Below are 14,742 nucleotides of genomic sequence, written 5' to 3'. Positions count from 1 at the left end.
AAAAAGCATTGTGGAGAACTAAAAGTATCAAGTACAGATGCACAGCAAGGGAATCCGTTTACTATAAAAACCCTGTGCTTGCTGACACGATGAGCAGACGATGGACTGCCATCGGGAATTATACAGCATTACATTTCAATATGACAAGACTGGTTTAAGGCGCTTTTACACTGGTCAATGATCGGGTAAACAGGGGAATGATCAGCTGCTGATCACGGCTGATCTGCTCCTCTATGCATCAATAAATATTATCGTTGTCGGCAGCACATCTCCCTGCGTAAACAGTGAGATGTGATGGTAGTAACGATCGCTTGTCTCCATACATTACTGATCATTGCTCCTTGTGAAAGCAGCAAACCAGCGCCGATCAGCGAACTGCATCGTTGATCAGCGCTCTTTTTCACAGCCCATATTGGGCCCTGTAATAGGCAAGCGTATCCGATTTGCATGCATTTTTCCTACATTTCATGTCCATGTGCGTTGCATTTTGGCGTCATTGTCCTTTGCAAGTGGCGAGCCTTTTTCACGTCTGTGTAAGCGCTTTTAAAAAAAGCACCCATAGACTTCAGTAAGCGACTAGGTGCGCAAAAATGCACCAATATAGGACATGCAGTGAGTTTCAGACATGCTGGGTGAAAACTGACGCATGTCTGAATAGCCCCACAGGGCCGTGTACTGTGAGTTATTTCAACGCACAGCACGCGGACGAGTATTACGCTCGTCTGAATGAGCCCTTAGGGTATGTTCACACGGCCTATTTACGGACGTAATTCGGGCGTTTTTGCCCCGAATTACGTCTGAAAATAGCGCCTCAATAGCGCTGACAAACATCTGCCCATTGAAAGCAATGGGCAGATGTTTGTCTGTTCACACGAGGCGTATATTTACGCGCCGCTGTCAAATGACGGCGTGTAAATAGACGCCCGCGTCAAAGAAGTGACCTGTCACTTCTTTGGCCGTAATTGGAGCCGTTATTCATTGACTCCAATGAATAGCAGCGCTAATTACGGCCGTAATGGACGCGGCGTTCAAGCGCCTGCACATGCCGGTACGGCTGAAATTACGGGGATGTTTTCAGGCTGAAACATCCCCGTAATTTCAGCCGTAACGGACGCCCTCGTGTGAACATACCCTTACAGTTATCATCACACTCAATTGTTGACAGAACCAGATTTCCAGACCAATTTTTCTTTATATCCTTTTTCCCATTTTCCTTGTTTTTTTTTTGTTTTGTTTTTTTTATCTGCAGAAACTTAACAGATTATTGTCATAATTGTATATTATATATTTGATATTTTTAGGTGTAATAAATTTTGGTTTTGAATATTATGTTTGGACTGGATATTGTAACTTTGTATGTGTAGTGTATATTGGAATAATTATTGTCGTCTATATGTACTAGTGTGTGTGTATACAGTGTGTGTATATGTGTGTGTGTGTGTATATATATATATATATATATATATATATATATATATATATATAATTTGTCCTGGTGCGAATGTAAATTCAATTGAAGGGTTGTAAAATCGCGCAGTTTTGTTGTAATTGCAACAATAAACGCCAGTTTGACCTTACTGTATGAATAGACACTTAGGGTACTTTCCCACGTTGTTGTCGGCCACGTGATTGAATCCACAGTTTTACCGGGATAATCGTGTGGCAATTTGCCGTTGCATGTGGGTGTGGATTTCGTCCGCATGAAACTATGGCTACGTGGAACCGTACTGAGTCACGGGATATCTGTTTTTAGATGCAATTATTTATCTTGCTCCAGTCATTTAATGTTGCATATGCTGTTCCTGGAATCAAAGGTTCTGTGATTGTTGGCATATGTAGAACTAGAAGTCCCAGGATTTTCAGAGGATTCTACTAAAGGGACTCCTTCCTTAGTAGTGACTACTATTGCGGTCACCACAGTATAAAGAATATTCTATGTAAATAGTAATGGACTATCTTCATTTTCACAGGATATTCTCAATGTTCGTTCCTCCTACCTCCGTAGAAAGGAACCTTTTGTACATGCAAGCAGTGACCTGCCTCACACACCTTTTTATATACACACATTCTCTGAGTACTCTGCCAGCTAATCTACTCTACTGTCCTTTAGTAACTGACTCTATGAAACGTTATAAAATTATATTTTATATAATGACTGTTGACCCACCGTTTCCAACAGCACAGAATGCAAAATGGCAGGTCTGAACGTGTGCCATGTCATAAACTACTAGACTGTTTAGTGAGACACTTTGAACATGCTTGGAGTCTGTCAGGGGCCCACCATAGACATTGAGGTTAGGGACAGAGATTAGCTAATCCATTCTGCATAAACTAATTCGGTAACCATTTTCCTGAAACTTTGGATCTTTGGGCCACACGAATCACGGCAAAATGGTGGCCTCACATGACCTCGGGCAGACTTCACCACAATGCCTTGTAGGCAGCCTTCCCAAAATACACTGAGGTTATACTTTTCCTCAATGATCAGGGTTATAGGTGGATGATTCATATCCACTATAAAAAGCCAAACCAAGAAATGCTACTGGTTGGATACAGTGCTAGAAGACATCTGAGAGTCAGACACAAGTTTTTAGAGCAATTGGGGCACTTGCGATTTCCTGTAGATATGTCATAAATGTCTCGGATGGAAAAACCCCTTTAAGGTTTCTCTATAGAAAAAAGTCTTAATACAAAAGTAAGAGCTCTAGCCTTTATGGTCTGCAGAATTTCCCAAAAATATCTCATGTCTATGAGCTATAAGTCTATAAGGTGTATTTATGAGTTGTTTTTGCTTGTTTTTTATGGCACAATTTTCATTGCGGCAGGACTGTGCTATTTTTGTAAGAACCGCAAAATAACGTGATGTGCACAGAGCCTAACTGGCCATACGTGGCCTGTAGTATTATAATTATTATTAGAGTATTAAATATATAAATTAAGAGGGTGCAGAGGCCAAACATATTATAATTAGTACATTACGAACTTATAATGCTGTAAAGGACGCCGCTATGTACACTCTACTTTACAGCGAAGTAAAGTGTTAATTATAATATATGATTGTCCTCTGTACCCTCTTAATTTATGTATTTAATAAATTTTATATCTTTTTAATTTATAGATTACTCTAAAATTTTGCACGATTATTTGGATAGTTGAACAATTATGTATTGAAAGTATACAACTATGATGTATGCACACACTTGGAATGATGTACATTTGGTAAATTATGATTTAATAAATGTATTAATGAATTTATTACTGAATTTACTTGCCACTTTGCGACTACTTGAAAAAGGTTCAGATGTGAACCGAAACGTTGCTTACTTTTTGGTGATTAAGGCTGGGTTTTGCCGTGCGGTAGGGAATATTATCCTGCTGAAATACTGCCACTAGGGAATACCATTGACATGAAGTGTACTTTAATATTCGTGTACTTGATATTCAACAATGTCTAGGTAGATGGTACGTGTCAAAGTAACATCCACATAATTTCCACTACCCAAGGCTTCCCAGCAGAACATTGCACAGAGGATCACACTGCCTCCGCCACCTTGCTTTCGTACCATAGTGCATCCTGGTGCCATCCACATGATTTTGAAAGAAAACGTGAATCAGGAGTCCAGGCCGGCTTCTTTCAATGTTCTATGGTCCAGTTCTAATGCCCAATGCAGACACCTTCAGCGGTGGACCGGGGTCAGCATGGGCACTCTGATTGGTCTGCATCTACATCCCCAGATAGAGCAAGCTGTGATACACTGTGTTTTGACACCTTTCTACCACAGCAAGCAATAACTTTTTCAGCAATTTCTGCTACAGTAGCTCTTCTGTGGGATCAGACTCCGTTCCCCATTCACATCAATGAGCCTTGGGCACTCGTGAAGCTGTCGCCGGTTCATTGGTTGTCCTTGCTTGGACCACTTTTGGTAGGGCATTTGGGGAACTTGCGATTCGCTGCAAATTTATTCTGACTGAATCGAACAGCCAATTTGATAGAATCGGCTCCTAAATGAATTTCGGGTAATTCGCTCATCTTTAACTGGTTCCCGACCGCTGGCTGTATTTTTACGGCCAGCGGGCAGGGTCCTTAAAACCCGAGCCACAGACTTTTTACGGCTCGGGTTTTAACTTGCTGCCCGCGCGATCGGGCAGCTGAATGTCGGATCTCCGGCTGTCAGTGACTGCCGGGAACCCTGAGGAGAGAATAGAAGCAGCTTTCACTGCTTCTGTCTTCTCCGATTGTCTTTTTACACAGCGCTCAATGAACGCTGTGTATAGGAATAGAGACAGCAGCAGCGGCGCTGTGTCTATTCCTCCCGGTGATCATGTGACTGGTCACATGATCGCCGGGTGCCGTTCGTGACAGACTGCTGCTGTGTCTTACTAGACCCAGCACAGCCCTATTAGTGACAATCGGCACTATGAGAGGGCTGATTTCCCCTGTAACTGGGGCTGCTGTGCAGCCCCAGTTACAGTGGAAAAACATGGTGTAAAAGAAAGAAAAAAATAAATATATATATATAAAGTTCCCCAAAGGTCTTTTTTGACCTTTTGGGGGACAGACCATAGTAATAAAAAAATAATAAAGTGCAAAAAATTTTTAAATAATAAATACACATAAAATACCCACCCCAAAAAAAAACATCCCCCCCCCGCCAATCATTGTTGTAACGCTAGCGCTGACCCAATTACCCTAATATAGACATGTAATATATTAAGATTTACGGTAGACAATGACGATCACAAATAAAAGGTCTATTTTAGGGTAAAACTATGTTATGACCAAAAAAAAATAGCTGAAACGTAAAAAAACTTATTTTTTTACTATTTTCAAACTTTATGAATAAAATAGCAAAAAAGGTGTGTATAAAAACGATAAAAAATGAAACCTGCATTGTCTACGGAAAAAAACTTCGCAAAAATCAAGTCGTTAGCAGAACAAATAAAAAAGTTATAGCCATTTAACTAACACGTGCTAAAAATGGCTGAACGGTTTCTGGTCCTGAAGGCGCAAAATAGCCCGGTCCTGAACTGGTGAACAATGAATCATTGTAATGAAGTCCGTATCCTCCTCTGACCTCCGCTCTTGACTTTTGAGGCTGTGCAGGCAGGCAGTGTGCAGATGTCCGGCTGCTAAATGTTAGTGTCTCTGGCTCTATGCTGTCTTGCCGCTACAATCTTCCACTGACGCCAATCTCACACTTGACCTAGTTCTGACACTGACAAATGTGTGGCATCCAATTCAAATAATAAGTAGGCTGAGTGTGGACAATTAACGTCTTATTATGCAATAACATTGGTGCTTGCTATTGCTGGTAAAATGTTTTGAAGGGGTTATTCCACCACAACAACTTATCACCTATCCACAGGATTGCTGATAAGTGTTTGATTTCTGGAAGTCCCACATTTAGAGCCCCCACCAATCAAGAGAACGGGAGTCCCAAATCCCCTTATGAACGGAGCAGCAGGTCACTTATGCGCGCTGCCGCTCCATTAATTTTCTATGGGACTTCCGTAGATAGCCGATTCCGGCGTTCAGCTATCTCCCATAGAGAATGGATGGAGAGACAGCGCGAATCCATGACCTGCCCCTCTGTTCTGAATGTGTTCCTATGGACTGACACTGTTGCTACAAACTGTCATGGTGTGTGTGTTTGTGTATAGCAGGACGTGTATACAAAGTTTGTCCTGTGCATTACTTAAAGAGTACTTGTTAGGGTATGTGCACACGGTAGCAGGCTTTTACGTCTGAAAAGACAGACTGTTTTCAGGAGAAAACAGCTGCCTCGTTTCAGACGTAAATGCTCCTCCTCGCATTTTGCGAGGCTTCTCTGACAGCCGTAAATTTTGAGCTGTGCTTCATTGAGTTCAATGAAGAACGGCTCAAATTACGTCTGAAAGAAGTGTCCTGCACTTCTTTTGACGAGGCTGTATTTTTACGCATCGTCGTTTGACAGCTGTCAAATGACGACGCGTAAATGACAGGTTGTCTGCACAGTACGTCGGCAAACCCATTCAAATGAATGGGCAGATGTTTGCCGACGTATTGTAGCCCTATTTTCAGACGTAAAACGAGGCATAATACGCCTCGTTTACGTCTGAAAATAGGTCGTGTGAAGCCAGCATTAGCTTTCCTGACATGGTTTAGTAAATACTTGTAATCCCCCATTAACCCCTTGCGTACCTTCGCCGTAATAGTACGTCGCTGGCCGCATATGCCAGCGTACCTTCGCCGTACTATTACGTCGAAGGATCAAACTGTCACTCTGTGAAATCACAAAGTGATAGCGACATGGCGGCAGCTGTCAGTGATAGCTGACCGCCTCTGTTGCCGTGCTGGGGACAGATCTGCATGCCCCGATGTCGGCGATTGCTGTGATTGGTCAGTCTTTAGAGACTGACCAATGACAGCTATCTATGACGTAGGAAACCGGAGAAAGCTCCTGTCAGCGTCTCTGATCTCCTCATTTCTGTGAGAACTGTGAGGAGATCGGAGAGTGACAGAACTACAGTTGAAAACAGTGGAAAAACAGCGTTTTTAGTGCCCATCTGCCCTTTATAGTGCCCATCTGCCCTTTATAGTTCCCATCTGCCCTTTATAGTGCCCATCATCCCTCAGAATATAACTAATAATATTCTTTAGTGCCCATTAGGGCCCAGCAGCCCTCTCCAGTGCCCACCAGCCATCTTTAGTACCCACCAGCCATTTTAGTGCCCACCAGCAATCTTTAGTGCCCACCAGCCCCCTTTGCTGCTCATTATAGTGCCCATCAGTCCTCCCTAGTAACAATCAAACCTATATAATACTCTTCTTTAGTGCCCATCAGTATATTAGCCCCCTTTAGTGCCCAGCAGCCCTCTCCAGTGCCCACCAGCCATCTTTAGTACCCATCAGCCATTTTAGTGCCCACCAGCAATCTTTAGTGCCCACCAGCCCCCTTTGCTGCTCATTATAGTGCCCATCAGTCCTCCCTAGTAACAATCAAACCTATATAATACTTTTCTTTAGTGCCCATCAGTATATTAGCCCCCTTTAGTGCCCATCAGCCCTCTTTACTGCCCTATCCTTTAGTTCTTCATAAAAAAAATATAAAAAAAAAAAAAAAAACAAAAAAAAAAAAATACAAAAAAAGTTTTAGTAATTTAGTAGTAATTTTGTGTGCTACTTTTGCACGTCACAGTTTCCTTGCCAATACTGTTCAGGAATTTAGTTTTGCACGTCAGGGTTAGTGCAGTGTTATTACACACCCGTAATGTCTCGTCTATTTAGCGTGGAGGAGGCATATGCCATTTTATGTTCAGATACAGATAGCGCCAGTGAGGGTGGATCTGAGTTTGTGTTATCCTCCTCCAGTGATGAGGAACCCCCTCAGAAACGAAGCAGGGCTAGTGATCCGAATGAGCCCAGCACAAGTGACCCCAGCACCAGTGACCCCAGCACCAGTGACCCCGTATGGCTACCGCCTACCTCTTACACACCTGAAATTCCTGCGTTTACCTCTGCCCCTGGCATAAAAATAAATCCAACTGACTTTCAGGAAATAGATTTTTTTAAATGTTTTTTTTCGGATACTTTAGTTGACCTAATGGTTGTGCAAACAAATTTATATGCACAACAATTCTTAGGCAAAAATCCGACATCCCATTATGCCAGAACCCAAGCTTGGCACCCAACCAATGCAAATGAAATTGCAACCTTCTGGGGGCTCTTGCTCCACATGGGCCTTGTAAAAAAGCCCACCATCAAATCGTATTGGTCCACAGATATTTTGTACGATACACCTGTATTCCGTGCTGTGATGCCGCGAAAACGTTTTGAGGCCCTTTTAAAGTTTTTGCACTTTGCTGACAATGAGCAGTGCCCCCCCCCGGATCATCCAAATTTTGATAGGCTGTTCAAAATTAGGCCCATCATCACATATTTTAATTTGGTTTTTGCAGAAGTTTATGTTCCTGAAAAAAACATAGCCATTGATGAATCGTTAGTCCATTTCAAAGGACGGCTTCATTTCCGACAATACTTGCCAAACAAAAGAGCCAGATATGGCATAAAAATATATAAACTGTCCGAGAGCCAGTCTGGATACACACACTCCTTTCGTCTGTACGAGGGGAAAGACAAACAGATTAGTCCCCCAGAGTGCCCCCCAGTTCTTGGCACAAACGGTAAAATAGTGTGGGACCTGCTGCATCCTCTGATGGATAAGGGGTACCACCTATACCTCGACAACTTTTATACCAGCGTTCCGCTTTTTAAGTGCCTTGTTGAAAGGAAAACAATGGCCTGTGGCACTGCTCGCAGGAATCTAAAATACCTCCCAAAGCCTTTTCTTGCTGAGAAACTGTCAGTTGGCGAAACCAGGGCACGATATGATGAAAATGTGCTCCTGGTAAAATTCAGGGACAAAAAAGAGGTCCTCATGCTCTCCACCATGCATGGCAACACCACAAGCCCAGTTTCAGTGCGTGGAACAAGCACCACTGTTTCAAAGCCTGTATGCATACAGGCCTACAACAAGCATATGGGAGGGGTGGATTTGGGAGATCAACTAATGAAGCCATACTGTGCCATGCGAAAGACGAAAGTATGGTACAAAAAACTGTCCGTATATTTAATTGAAATGGCCCTCCTCAATTCTTTTATTTTGTACCGAAGTGCTGGCAATCGTTCTAGGTACCTCGAGTACCTTGAAAAAGTAATTAAAAAATTAATTTTTAAAGACCAAGAGGAAGGAGCGAGTAGCAGGGCTTCAGGAAGTGAGGCAAATAGAATTGTCCCTGGCCAGCACTTCCCCAGTGAAGTCCCCCCAACCGAAAAAAAGAGCCATCCACAAAAACGATGTCGCGTGTGCGCGAAGAGGGGTATCCGAAAGGATACAATATATCAATGCAGCACTTGCCCCTCCAAACCAGGGCTTTGCATGAAAGAATGTTTCAGAATTTACCATTCTTCAGTGGACTACTAATTTTTTTCATGCCATTTTCAGGATGTCCATATAAACTTCATCTTAAATTTTATGTCACCTTCATTTAAAAATTGTCCACTTGTGCACCAATTGGATATATAAAACAAAACAAAAAATCATTATACCCCTAGATGAATACCACCATGGTGGCCCAAAATCACCCAAGCAAAAACTAGGCCTTGAAGAGGCTCATGGTACACCTTCACTTCCGGGCCTCACCGTGTGCCTCAATACAAAAAGGTCCTATATAGGGTATCAATGAACACAGGAAAAAAAAATGAATGAATTGTGAGTTCTTTTTTTTCTCATTGGTGCTTGATACATCCCCAAAATGTTTCATCAAACCCACGCGTTTGTAAAATAAATAAAAATTAAAATTCTACCAATTTTGTTTTAATTCCTAATCTGAAAAGTAAAATTTCTCACTATACCACTAGATGAATACCTTGAGCGGTGTCGTTTTCTTAATTGGGTCACATCTTGTGAGTTTCCTCTATATTGGTACCTCATGGGCTCTGAAAACACAATATGATGCCTGAAAAATATTCCAGCAGAATCTGTGATCAAAAACCAAATGGTGCTCCCTCCTTTCTGACCCTTGCCATGTGCACATATAGCAGTTTACGGCCACATATGGGGTATTGCTGTAATCAAGAGAAAATGGGTAACAAATTGAGCAGTGCTCTTTCTCCTATTGCCCCTTGTATAAATGAAAAGTTTGGGGCTTAATCAACTTTTTATTGGAAAAAATGCAAATTTTCACTTTCACTGCCCAATGTTTATGACTTCTATGAAACATCTGTGGAGTCCAAATGCTCACTACACCCCTAAAACAAAATCCTCAATGGGTGTAGTTTCCAAAATGGGGTCACTTCTTGGGGGTTTCCACTGTACTAATACCTCAGGGGCTCTTCAAATGCAACATGGCGCCTGAAAACCATTTCAACCAAATCTGCGCTCCAAAATCCAAATGGTGCTCCTTCCCTTCTGAGCAGAAGTTTATGACCACATATGGGGTATTTCCGTAATCAGGAGAAATTGCTTTACAAATGTTGGGGTGCTTTTTGTCCTTTATTCCTTGCAAAAATTCGAAATTTCTAAGTTTTTCAGAAAAAAAAGTATATTTTCATCTTCACAGACTAATTGCAATAAATGCAGCGAAAAACCTGTGGGGTCAAAATGCTAACTATACCACTAGAAAAATTCCTTGAGGGGTATAGTTTCCAAAATGGGGTCATTTTTGGGGGGTTTCCACTGTTTAGGTCCCTCCAGGGCATTGCAAACATAACACGGCACCGAAAACCATTCCAGTAAAATCAGCACTCCAAAATCCAAATGGCGTTCCTTCCCTTCTGAGCCCTGCTGTGGGTCCAAACAACAGTTTATTACCACATATTGGGTATTGCCGTAATCGGGAGACATTGCTTTACAAATGTTAGGGTGCTTTTTGTCCTTTATTCCTTGCAAAAATTCGAAATTTCTACGTTTTTCCAGAAAAAAAGTAGATTTTCATTTTCACAGACTAACTCCAATAAACATAGCAAAATACCTGTGGGGTCAAAATGCTAACTATACCCCTAGATAAATTCCCTGAGGGGTGTAGTTTAAAAAATAGGGTCACTTTTGGGTGTTTCCACTGTTTTGACACCACAAGACCTTTTCAAACCTGACATAGTGCCTAAAATATATTCTAAAAAAAGCAGGCCCCAAAATCCACTAGGTGCTCCTTTGCTTCTGAGGCCTGTGTTTCAGTCCATTATCACACTAGGGCCACATGTGGGATATTTCTAAAAACTGCAGAATCTGGGCAATAAATATTGAGTTGCGTTTCTCAGGTAAAACCTTCTGTGGTACAGAAAAAAATGTATTACAAATGAATTTTGTAAAAAAAAATGAAATTTTCAAATTTCAGCTCTACTTTACTTCAATTCCTGTAAGACGCCTAAAGGGTTGAAACACTTTCTGAATGCTGTTTTGAATACTTTGAGGGGTGCAGTTTTCAAAATGGGGTGTTTTATGGGGGTTTCTAATATATAGGGCACTCAAAACCACTTCAGAACTGAACTGGCCCCTGTAAAAATAGCCTTTTGAAATTTTATTGAAAATTTGAGAAATTGCTGCTAAAGTTCTAAGCCTTGTAACGTCGTAGAAAAATAAAAGGATGTTAAAAAAACGATGCAAACATAAAGTAGACATATGGGAAATGTGAAATAGTAACTATTTTGTGTGGTATTACTATCTGTTTTACAAGCAGATAGATTTAAAATGTGAAAAATCATAATTTCTTCATATTTTCTCTAAATTTTGGTGTTTTTCACAAATAAGCAATAAATTTATCGACAAATTTTTTTCACTAACCTAAAGTACAATATGTCACGAGAAAACAATCTCAGAATCAATTGGATAGGTAAAAGCATTCCGGAGTTATTACCACATAAAGTGACACATGTCAGATTTGAAAAAATGGGTCTGGTCCTCAAGGCCAAAATGAGCTGGGTACTCAAGGGGTTAAATAACAATGCTGAAGAATGTTTTCCTAGGGGTGTGTTGTCTTTCTCCTCTGTGATTCCTACTGGAAATATATGAATAGACAACGAGGCGTTACCATGCCCTTTGTCAATAGGATGTGTCCCCATACAGTCTGACACAGTCTACATTGATTGAGCACTGTCAGTGTATAGGGACCCTCCCCATTCACGTGGGGAATCGTAACGCCCAGTTGTCGGTTTATTCGTACAGGAGGAATTAGAGTTCTAAGACAAGATGCTACCGAATAGTTGTTTTATGCAGAATATAAGTATTTATTGAGATGACATTTCAGTAGAGCTGACTGTTCCTCTTTATAAATAACGTGCCAGACAGATTCTGCCTGTGAGTGGGTATAGAAGGGCTGTTGTTAAGCACCTTTAAAGGCTATGTACACTTTGAAAACTTTTTTTTTTTAAATAAAAATGTGTATCAATGTGTTTTTGTGCAACTTTCTAATTGCTTTTTATAAAAAAATGATTTTGACTGTTTGGGATACAGCTGCTTTGTAACCTGTATACAGAGCAGCTGTACATCTTGCATTGGGGCCCAGGAGCTTTAACAGGGCCCCTGGACTCTCAAGTGCCATTTTAGAATTGGTCTACTCCTATGGGGCATAGGGACCTTTTTTACCCTCAGACTTCAACCTCTTAACCCCGCTAAAGCTACGCCATTCTGCTTCCTATGAAGAGGAGTGACTTTATGAATAAGTGCTTCCGTCTTAAAGGCTATCCATAACTGTCTGCAAAATAGAGTGGAATAGAGAAACGACCCTTGCCACATGCTACACTCAAATCTGCGCATACTGTAATTCGTACAGTCATAATGTAAGGAGTAGTATAATCCAATCATATCTGAATCACAAGACATACGTGATCATATATGTTCCTTTTAACTTGTACTTTACACAGTTAGGGCTTATTTACACGAGCGTGTTAAACGTCCTTTGGACAGCAGTTGAAACAGCGGCCGTCCCACGGACCTATGTAATTCAATGTGGCCGTTCACACAGCCGCTGTTTCAACGTACCGTGTGAAGGGTCCGTTCGAAAATAGGACATGTCCGTTCTTTTCACGCATCCCTCCATAAACTCTCAACTATGGGGGATGCGTGACATCGCGTCCCACAGCGCTGAGCACGGATGCACCTCGGACGTGAAAAACTGTAGTTTTTCATGTGCAAGATGCGCAGCGTTCCTGTGAATCAGGCCTAAGGATGCTACACAACGTGTATTAAAACTAGTTTCTAATATAAGAACTGAAGATGTTACCCATAGCAATCGGATTTCAGCTTTTATTTTTTTTAGTAGCGGGTCTGTACATAAACGCAGTTATCAGGTTTGTTTCTGTGGGTAACTTGTCCAGTTGTTGGTTTCACTACGTTTAGTACATGAAGCCCATAAACTGTTTTCTAGCTGAGAAGTAAAGTAAGAATGTACCTCGCCACTTCTGAATCGTCTTTGCATCTTATATTATAATTTAAAATGTTAACTAATGGTGCCCAATAACCTATTTTATTATTAATGCCTAAAATTTTTCTACATAGAAAATTGTCGCAGCTGGTGATACGAACAAGGATGGACAGCTGGATTTTGGGGAATTTATGAAATATTTGGAAGAACATGAGAAAAAAATGAAAATTGCCTTTACCAGCCTGGACAAAAATAAAGATGGTGAGACATTCATAATAAGTCAACATTGTATCGTAGGTGCTGAATTATTTGCTATAATGCTGTATTAGGCTTCAGGTCCCCGTTCAGGCGTTCCGTCAGAGTTTTTCTCTCAGCGGAACCCATGAACGGAAACCCTGACTGAAACAAACGGAAACCATTTCCGTTTCCATTTGCATCACCATTGATTTTAATGGTAACTGATCCGGTACCAATGGTTTCCATTTCTATTCATTGTGCAAGGGTTCCGTTGTTTTGGTGGAAGCCATACCATAGTTGACAACGCTATTCATTCCGTCAAAACGACGGAAGCCTTGCACAACTGAGACAAACGGAAACTATTTGCACCGGATCCGTCACCATTGAAATCAATGGTGATGCAAACGTAAACCTATGGCTTCCGTTTGTTTTAGTCAGGGTTCCGTTCTGATGGAAAGCTCCGACGGAACGCCAGAATGGAACCCTGACGCGGATGTGAACAAATCCTTAATTGGTTTACAGAATGTATATATTAAATTGGCTAGTAACTGTTTTTTAAAAAAAAAAAAATCCTATTTATTACCCATTCTGAGAGTCCAGGAGGCTGACCTATGAGGACTTGTTTGGCAGCGTCCTCACCAGTGATTGAGCAGTTATTAGGTATTTTGTCACAATTGCCAGAGTGAACCCTGATGTCTGCCATCAGCAGATCCTGGAGAAAAAGAAATATATAGATATTATATATCCCAATAATCACAAGTGTAAGGACCTGACCAAAGTTTTTTTAATGACCAATATTGGTGAAACACTGTGTCTCAATAAACATTAAACTATGATCATTATATTTACGGAACTAAAATGCTTTGTTCCAACCAAAGGAAATCTGTTCCATCTTCCATGACCGGTTTTGGTCTTGTAGAATTTGCTAGGACATTACTGATTCAAAGCCTACCTGGTAGAATATTCATGTCCAACAATGTACATTAACAATACTTGCTACAATTGAAAAGATCTTCTCTGCCCAAAAATAGTTTGGATTGTTGCATATATATCGCATTATATACACCTTTTAATGATCAGAGTCCACATGGAGAGCTGGTTGAATTAGAGGCAAATTGATATTTGTATGGGCAGCTTTACGTTTAACCCCTTTGCGCCACAGGCTTTTTTTTTTGTTTTTTTACTTTTTCACATCCTTCCAAGAGCCATAACTTTTTTTATTTTTCCATCAATGGAACGGTGTGAAGGCTTATTTTTTGCAAGAGGAGATGTAGTTTCAATAGACACTATTTGACATACCATATAATGTACTTGGAAACTAAAAAAAAAAATTCTTTGTGGGGTGCAATTGCACAAAATTGTGATTTCCTTCATTGTTTTTTTTGTTTGGGTCTCATTTTTACGTCTTTCATCTTGTGGTAAAAATGACAACTTAACTTTATTCCTCTGGTCAATACGATTACGGCGATACCAAATTTGTGTCATTTTTATTATGTTTTACTACTTTTTCCAAAGGAATTTTTTTTTTTTCGTTAAAAAAAAATAACTTTGTCGCCATAGTCTGAAAGCCATAAATTATTTTATTTTTTCACCGATTTGAGCAGG

At 40.8% G+C, this 14,742-nt stretch overlaps 1 protein-coding gene across 1 annotated transcript in view; it reads left to right on the top strand.

Annotated features, from left to right (window-relative positions):
* Nucleotides 1-14,742, top strand: part of SLC25A24 (solute carrier family 25 member 24) — a 49,019-nt gene that overhangs the window by 12,162 nt on the left and 22,115 nt on the right. Inside the window, exon 2 of the mRNA XM_075833372.1 lies at nucleotides 13,035-13,161. Within this exon, the coding sequence (XP_075689487.1) occupies nucleotides 13,035-13,161 (127 nt within the window). The remainder of the gene's footprint in view (nucleotides 1-13,034; nucleotides 13,162-14,742) is intronic.

This window comes from Rhinoderma darwinii, chromosome 7 (genome assembly GCF_050947455.1).
Source record: "Rhinoderma darwinii isolate aRhiDar2 chromosome 7, aRhiDar2.hap1, whole genome shotgun sequence".
Lineage (NCBI taxonomy): Eukaryota > Metazoa > Chordata > Amphibia > Anura > Rhinodermatidae > Rhinoderma > Rhinoderma darwinii.
The sequence above is the reverse complement of the archived record's forward strand: the minus strand, read 5'-3'. Positions and strand labels throughout refer to the sequence as shown.